An 8,901-nucleotide genomic window follows, 5' to 3' on the forward strand; every position below is an offset into this window, starting at 1 on the left:
ACCCACACCACCAAAAATGGGGGAAAAGAGAGGAGATCACATTTAATCGGTTATAACACGAGGTCAGAAATATAAGTGCAGACATGAGTGTCCACAGAAGCCTCTGAATCTCAGCTGTAAACCATTTCTACAAACACCAAACAGTTAAAAGAGCAGTTACATCACCATGAATCTGTGGACAGGTAACATCCATATTTTGATTTATGATTTTCTGGAGTTAAATGTGACCCAAAGTATATTTTATAGCATATAAGCTATAAAATACTTTTAAAAATTAGGTGAGGGAAATAATCATTTTTTTCTATGTTTGAGTCCCAGTAACTTTGACATAGTAACATCTGCAGTAATATTTACCCCTCTGATGACAGCTCACAAGCGTTAGCTTTATTTTGATACCAAGACTGTTTACACAGAGTTTGTAATTGCAGAGAAATACTCCATTTATTTTGGCCTCTTCATTTTCGAGCAGGAAGCTCAGAAAAGCCCTGGGGGCCTAACAGGTCAAAGTTCATTCCCAATAAAACTAACTGTGAGATGTTTGACTACATTGCTCTCTGGATTATTGTTACAGTCCTAAATGATCAGCTTTAAAGTGTTTGTGCTAATAACACCATGTACAGTAAGACAGGCATGGAGAACAGCACTGACGGGAGGCTTTGAACAGATGACACACTCAGTTCAATTCAACATATAAGACTTTAAAAAGGCACAAACATCGACCTAAAATCTATTTATTCAGTCCATCACCTGTCATAGAATTATGTCAAATAATAATGTATTGTTCATCTCCCTTAAATAAACAGGCAGCCTTAAAGTATGAAACATTCATTCATTAAAACACTAAAATGTGTCTGTCGTCTCCGTGGCTGATAGAGCCCCACAGGCATCAATGTGAGCTTAAAGCCATTTATAATTTTTAAATGGTTTAATGTGTCGGTGCTCACGATAAACACATTTTGAATGAAAGCCAGGGAACTTCAGCAGCACAAGAAATGGCTTCTTTGTGCCCACATGCATCAGTCCCTCTTTTTACCAGTTTTTCTTTAAGGCTTAAGTTGGCTAGTTAAGTGTCGGACTAACGATTAAAGCTTTCACTTGAGTGAAGTCACTAATATTACTGCTACTGCTAAGTAATGTTAGCCAAGTTTAAAGCACACTGCATAAATCACCATGCCATAACTAACTGCTGTGCTAGCACTGCCGTACTCTATCACACTCAGTGCATTTCAATCATTTCTCCAGATAGTTTGATAGCTAGCAAAATAATAATCATAGTTTTAAACATTAGCCTGTGTTATGTACACATACTCGAAATTATTTACTGTCATGTGACTCAAGAGTACAAATTCCTTCAGTGTCGTTTTCCATCGAACACTCATTAAAACAGCACGAACCCTGAAACTGCTTATTAAAATAATATGTATGTAAATAATAGTATGTTGCATTATAAAAAATTAAGCTTTTGACTGCCCTCCAGAGTTCACGTTAACTTCAGATCTCTGGAAGCTACACTACCCGAATGATGTCAGCTGTTTAGTTTCTATACTGGACAGAAAAAAAAAAGGGGGGGGGGGGGGGGGTGGATTGGCTCCTCTTAAGGAGGACTAATGACTAAAATGTGAAAGTTTAAAGTCGATGAGTAAATCATGCTCGGGTAATACAATGGAAACGGTCTCATATCACCATCTAGTGTTATAAACTGTAAACACATTTTTATGGGTGAAGGCTCATAATAGAGACCGATCAACAGGTCATTTTCTTTTCTATGGGTCTCATTTAAATCACATTACATCATTTCTGCGGTAAATGAGGACCCTGAAGAACGATTTAATGTCACTGTTAAAGATTTGTAGACAATAGATCGCAGACAGCTGGCTCCGCTTTAACTAAAGAGGAAGTAAAAACAGTTTGGATCACAAGTGTAAGGCAAAAACAAAAATACTACGCCTAATTGAAGCTGACATCAGACAGGCAGTAAAGAAATCAATGTTTTCTACATGCTTTGCCTCTTATTACCAAACTCCACACTAATGTGAGGAATCTCTGGTGGTTTGGACGAACTGTGCAATACGGGAACTCGTCACTCGACCTTCAGGGTTTCTGGTGGATATATACACTAGATCCACTTCACTATATTGTAAGGAGTATTCACTCACCACCCATCATCCAAATCATTGAATTCAGGTGATCCAGTAACTTCCACAGCTGTATAGAATCAAGCACCTAGGCATGCAGACTGCTGCTACTAAGTGGAAGTGTTTGGGAACGACAGCAACTCAGCCATCAAGTGGTGGATCACGTAAAATCCCAGAGTGGGGGTCAGTGGATACTGAGGCGCACAGAGGTTGCTAATTTTCTGTGGAGTCCATCGCTCCAAACTTCACGTGGTCTCCAGATTAGCTAAAGAACAGTGCACAGAGAGCTTCGTGGAATCCATTTCCATGGCCGAGCAGCTGTAGTCCAAGCCTTACATCACAGAGTGCAACGCAAAGCAATGGGACACAGCGGTGTAAAGCACGCCGCCACTGGACTCTAGAACAGGAGAGATGCAGTCTATGGAGCGACGGATCACAGTTCTCAATCTGGAAAGCCGATAGACAAGTCAACTTAGCAGTTGCCAGGACAACAGAGCTCCAGGTTTGGTGGCAGGGGGATTTCGGTGCGGGGTTGTTTTTCAGAAGTTGGGCTCAGTCTCTTCGTTCCAGTGAAAGGAACTCTTAATGCTTCAGCATGCAAAGACATTTTGGCTCCCGACTTTAAGGGAACAGTTTGGGGATGGCTTCTTCCTGTTCCAGCATGACTGGGCACCAGTGCACAAAGCAAGGTCCACAAAGACATGAACTCTGGCATGGGAGTCCTGACCAGAACACCACTGGGATGAATGAGAGCAGAGATTTGGAGCCAGGCCTTCAACATCAGTGTCTGACCTTACAAATGGTCATAAACTCCCATAAACACTCCCAGAAGAGTTGAAGCTGATATAGCTGCACAGGCGGACGTCGTGAATGGGATGTCACTCGAGTTCATATGAGTGTGGGGGCAGATGAGCAAACACTTTTGGCAATATACTGTACATTCAATGTTTTGCTTTTTGTATTTTCATATAAAGTTAATACACCAATGAAGCTAGATGATCCTTATGAACCTTCGCTGGATGTTTTGTAGCAGAATCATTAATTATTTCTGTTATATTGTGTCCCAGCTGTATGATACATTTTTGCCATTCTTACCAATTTGCTGCTGGCGTGCGCGCCTCTTTTCCAGGGCCCGCTGTCTGTTCAGCTCAATACGTTTCTGCTGCTCTTCGGTCAGAGAGGGAGTAGGTGGGGGAGCGAGGGCTTCGGCAATCTGCCCTTGGGGAGCATTAATAAAACTCTCTCTGCTGAACAGATCAGGATCCCCAAATGTTTCCAGTTCACGTTGTACCTCTTCGTCACCAGCACCTGAACACAATTTCAAGCAGTGCTGATAATTAAGTCCTGTGGAATATGGCAAGTATTTCCTATGTGCACCTGCAGGTGTGAATCCACCGTAGGGCTGTTCGATACAACGATATATACAAAAACGTCTATTTCATTTTACGCTATCGTTTGTTTCGTGGTGTCGCAAAATAAACTGTTTACGGCAATATTTCTTCATGGTTCTGATGTCACTGTAGTAAAGTTCTCTCTTTCTCTTATATATAACCACACTACGGACGGACAAGCGCCTGTTTTTATGCGTTGTCGTTAGCAACAACGACGGTAAAACCATCGCGTGTCCGCTTGTTTATGTTCCACATAAACCTTTCAGAATAAAGCTCAAGATCCTGTTGAGGCTTTTCAAAATAAACGGAATCACGTGAAAGAGCAGAGTGTTTACGGATGAGAAGTAAAACAGAGCCGCCAGGTGCTAAAAAATAAACCTTAGACTCAAACGTTAGAACAGGCTTTCCCCCGCAGCACGCCGTGTAATAAATACTCACAAAGAAAACGGCGCCGTTACAACTTCTGTCTAAAAATGTGTCGTTTCATGCATCGGTTAAAACACTCGACTCCAGCTACATGACGCGCAGCTGGAAACACTTCACGCAAGTCGAGATTCACAGAATTGACAGAAAATGTTACATTTCTGTGATTTATATCGTTATCGGACGATAGAATTCTTATATCGGGAGATGAGACTTTGGTCATATCGCACAGCCCTAGTCCACCGTATCCCCATCAGTAATGATTTTTCTTCTTACCATCTGTACTTGTAAAATCTTCATGTGTCAGGGGCATGTCCAGTCGTATTCGTTTAAGACATGTCTATAGAAGAATGAGTAAAAAATTACAAATTCTGAACATTAGGAATCCCACACGCTTGCAGGAAATATTCTACTGCTTCCTCTCACCTGCACTTCCTTTTTGCTGCCGAGCCTTTCCACTTTGTCAATAAAATCTTCAAATTGCAATTTGGGGTACAACCTGTGGGCCCAGTTCTCCATCTTCTGCATCAGCAGCCGCAGGTCTGCAGCCTAATGGGGCAAACATCAAAAACAGCGAGTAGTGATATGAAAGAGGGCTGTGTGTGATAGGACGCTTCTTCTTCCCACTAAAAAATGACTTCCAGTCATTGGAACAAAAGACATCTTAATTTGGTAAACCAACCTCTGGTTCCCCTCACTCATTTTTGACCACGACAGAAAGGGCAACTTTTGACCTTTTAGTCTCAAACCAAATTTAGGACATCTAATTAAAAGCTGACAGGCCAAACAGATTTAGCTCAAAAACCAATGTTCATTCACATCTGGTAATTGGTGGGACAGATGTTATCATATCCTACCTCGTGTCCTTTGCCTTTGAACTGGATATTGTCAAAGAGAGTGCCCAGAGCTGGAAGCCCTCGATCTGATATCAGCCTGGGAAAAAATATTAAGACTAAGTTAAACCATTAATGGATTACAAGCAGGGTTAGCAGCACATCCAGGCGTATTTGGCTTATCCAATTCAGGATCGTGGATGGCTGAAGCCCATCCCAGCAGCCAGGTCGCCAGCCTGTCACAGGGCCAACACAGACAGACCCTCTGAATGGAAATGTCAGTGCCTTCAGATGTACCATGTTCAGAAGGCAGTAGCTTGTTGGGGGGGGGGGGGTGTTTGGTTTTCAGGGTGCCCACAACCTTTCTTTTCCTACCTGTTTGTACATAAGGCAGTATAATGAGAAATAGTCAAATTTCTCCATCTAAAAATAAAAAATTGCTATATATATATATATATATATATATATATATATAGCAAAGTTGCAATTAATTTGAATATTTTATCAAATGAAAATCTATGTTTTTCTTTAATACAGCTTGCAAGTTTTATCCTAAGTATAATCGACGTTCTTACTTAAAAGCTTATTTAACATCCTTTGATTTAGTATAACTTAGTTCTGTCCAGGAACATTGTGAACAGAACAGTAACAGAGGAGTGCCACTGGAACACCCACTGGGAGACTACTGGGAACGAGCCTGACTTATGGTTGGCAATACTAACCAGGTTCACACTATAGGTGTACAGAGACTGGAAACATCTTTCTCACACACATCCAGGGATGTCTCCAACGCTCTGACAATTTTCAGTCTGGGAATTTTGCCCATCCAAATGATGAAAACAACAATGGTGTTAGAGTCTTTCTTCTTTAAATGACTGGCAGAGTGAAGCTGCACCATCATCACACAGATGCAGTCATTTGTACCCGCCGCTAAAGCGTAAGAAGACGCTGCAGTACTCTGCGAAACGACAGGTGTCGCCACTCAGATAATATCACATCACTTTTTTTGTGCAAAGTTCTTTCCACAAACTTACGTTTTCAAACATTTGCAACAACTCTGTGTGTCAGTGTGTCTCTGAGCCTCTGTGCACGATTATTAGTGAAACGGTGATAAAAACCAGTGCAGTCACAGACTCGTGTTCAACCTGGCTGCAACACTGACAGTCTGCACACGTCAATCAATGATTTTGGCCTCCTTGTGTCCCAGCTCACACAAGATGACATCAAATTCCTATTTAAATGCGCATTTTAATGCATTTCAACCCTCTGTCGTGATATAAATGTCTTTGCTACCTGTGGGAGTCCAGCTTGGGTTGGGGTCTCTTCACGCCTCTCCTTTTAGCAGTAGGGACATCAGCCAGCTGTGATACCTCACCTTCATCTCCTGCATTGAAAACACATGACAACAGGATGTGTTTCTAACTCATTCTGTTGGCAGCGTGGCAAACTTCAAGCTTATCTTTAAATCCAGACAAATTATAGACTGGAGGTTACAGAAGAAATGTGCTGGTTTGAACAGTATCTGATAGGTTTCATTTGCTCACGCAAACAAAAACATGTGTGTTGTTATTGTTAGAAACATCCAGTCTCAGAGAGATGCTGAAAAACCAGTTCATGCATTTGTTAATTCTAGGCTGAACTAACAAATTCATTATTATCAAGCTGTTCCAAAAAGCTTTGTGGAAGGACTATGAGAGGTTGTATTTCTCCCACATTAGCCTTTTTTCCTGAATCTTATTTTTCTATGATTCTTCATTAAATCATGAATTTAAAATACAAAGTTCTGAATCATCACATCTTAAAGACCTCATAGTAATCCTGTAAGAGCACAGCAGCATCTACCATCTGCAAAAGGGTCTCCTTCCTCCTGGCCTCCCCGGCCTGGGGAGTGTGGTGGTGGGAGTGGGGGGAAAGCTTCATCCTCTATGCCGTCATAGTCAGGAATGTCCTGCGGGCTATTTTCCTGTGGGTCAACCATGGTGAGTCGGTCCTGGAGACAAAGTAAAAGACGTGTGAGCCCCAGTCGTCAACAGCATCAGCATTAAGTTACATGAATTTAACTGCAAGTTGAAAAAATGACATTTATTTCTGTAAGAGTAATTCTTTACTGTGTTACAACATCAACATGAAAACCTAAAAAAAACTGGCATTTACTTTTTTCTTTTTTTACATCAACAGGAGGAGCTGTACAGACACTCATCCCACCTGGAATTATACCCCAAATTCAGAAATGTACTATTATGATACATTAATGGTCCATTATGTTTGTTTCACAGTTATATACATAATACAATTTATAGATTTGTATATATTTACATTCTATCAGGGATGAACTGGTTGTGAACCTTTGGGCTGATAATGACATTTAAAAGTTACAATTTGGATGAATTATTACTGCGATACTTCTTTTGGACTCTGTAGTACCACAGAAATATCATTAAAGTAACAGGTTTGTTTTAAAGTCTTTCAGCTGTTCCGTAAGCATCATCGTCATCATCATTTATATAGCACTTTAAAAACACACCTGGCAGACCGAAGTGCTGCACAATACAAATGTAGTAATAAAATAGCAAAAAACAAACATAGCAATAAAGTAAACTCTTGAGCCAAAATGATGTGACACAACTAGGGCTGCCACAAACGATTATTTTGATAGTCGACTAGTCACCGATTATTTATGCGATTAGTCGACTAATCAGATCATCATCCACTGGACGTAAAACTACAGCTTATTGCACCATGCAGCATATGCTCTTATATAACTATCATTAGCTTACAGCTTTAAGCTTTTAAGGTGCTAACTAAAAATAAAGACAAGATGATAGTTTATTCAATTTTAATGAAATTTGCAGATTGTTTCGGTGAAGTTTAATAAACTCCTTGCTATCTAAAATATAACAGGACACCAGAGTATATTCTCCAGCATCTCACACTTCTGATAATCAGCTGTCTGCTTGACGTTTATTCAGCTGTGTAAAAACTATAACTTTAATCTCAGACAAACCGATTTACTCAGGAACAAATAAAATACTAAAAAAAAAAAAAGCCAAACAACAACATTTTTAATTTATCTAAGTGACTCATATATATTTAACCTGAGTAGCGAAAGACGGCGGTGGGTTTGAAAACAATTTGCCTGGAGTCCGGTGTTCTCACCGTGCTAGTGACCTAGCCCCCGGCTAGCTATTGAGCTAGTGGGTAACAGACGACTCTGAAAACGTCGGAGCGCTTTTGAAAATATGTGGTGTCCTGATAAACTGAGCCGATATTTGAGGTTTACACAGCTACATTCTCAGCTGAAAATATGTTAAACGTTTATTTTGTGACCCAGAAAGAATAATAAGAGTAATATTAAAACTAACTAGCTGCCGCCATTGTTGTAAACTGAGCTGGGCCGCGCTATGAATTCTGGGACACAGCTGCTTCTTCTTCTTCTTCTTCTTCTTCTTCTTCGGGGTTTAACGGCAGCTGGCATCCTTGTACATGCAGTGCTGCCATCTTCTGTTTCAGTCCGTTATTACACTCTTAAATCCTGCTACTTATTCCTGCGTCTTTTGGGATCTTACAAAGCTTCAAACGACGCGTCGACTATTAAATCAGTCATCGACGATTTTGATAGTCGACGTAATCGTGACTAGTCGACAAATCGTGGCAGCCCTAGACACAACACAGACACAAAAGGAAATCTTCTACATTGTTTTGCTGTTCACACAAGTTCTAATGCTACCCTTTGTTTCTGGAAGGAGACGATTTTCTGTCCAGTATTAAAGTTCAAAGAACAGGGTATCCGTCTCCAGTGGGCTGCTAAACAAGTTTACCAGAAAAATCAGACCCACGGTCATGTTGTGTCACTTTGTCATTCCCTGTTATTGCTGCTGACTAATCACTCAAACTGACAGACTTTGGATATAAAACAAACAATTTAAACATTTAGAAGTTAAACATCTTCTCGGATTCCTTTTGCTGCACATGTCTATGTATGTATTTGCTGTACAGTGTCATTTGTTTGGAACATTAATCTTGATGTATACATAAACATTTGATTTAAAAAACGTGTTTAAAAATGAACACTGACACAATTAAACACAACACTGGTGCACGGTGACTGCAAACAGAAGC

General features: G+C 40.4%; 2 protein-coding genes across 2 annotated transcripts; both read right to left on the bottom strand.

The window, feature by feature from the left end:
* Positions 1-1,667: 1,667 nt before the first annotated feature.
* LOC146566767 (TIMELESS-interacting protein-like) lies at positions 1,668-5,082 on the bottom strand. The gene is made up of 4 exons (XM_085285813.1): positions 5,045-5,082; positions 4,807-4,882; positions 4,376-4,498; positions 1,668-4,289 (listed from the first exon to the last, which is right to left on the bottom strand). Exons 1-4 carry the CDS (start codon positions 5,080-5,082, stop codon positions 4,203-4,205), a joined length of 324 nt encoding a protein of 107 aa, XP_085141939.1. The 3' UTR covers positions 1,668-4,202.
* Positions 5,083-5,245: 163 nt separating this feature from the next.
* LOC146566768 (TIMELESS-interacting protein-like) lies at positions 5,246-8,162 on the bottom strand. The gene is made up of 3 exons (XM_085286446.1): positions 8,145-8,162; positions 6,625-6,772; positions 5,246-6,166 (listed from the first exon to the last, which is right to left on the bottom strand). Exons 2-3 carry the CDS (start codon positions 6,758-6,760, stop codon positions 6,072-6,074), a joined length of 231 nt encoding a protein of 76 aa, XP_085142572.1. The 5' UTR covers positions 6,761-6,772; positions 8,145-8,162; the 3' UTR covers positions 5,246-6,071.
* Positions 8,163-8,901: the final 739 nt, after the last annotated feature.

Source organism: Mchenga conophoros, linkage group LG9, assembly GCF_057382185.1.
Source record: "Mchenga conophoros isolate Kocher_MC1m ecotype Shallow Benthic linkage group LG9, M_conophoros_male_GT1.1, whole genome shotgun sequence".
Lineage (NCBI taxonomy): Eukaryota > Metazoa > Chordata > Actinopteri > Cichliformes > Cichlidae > Mchenga > Mchenga conophoros.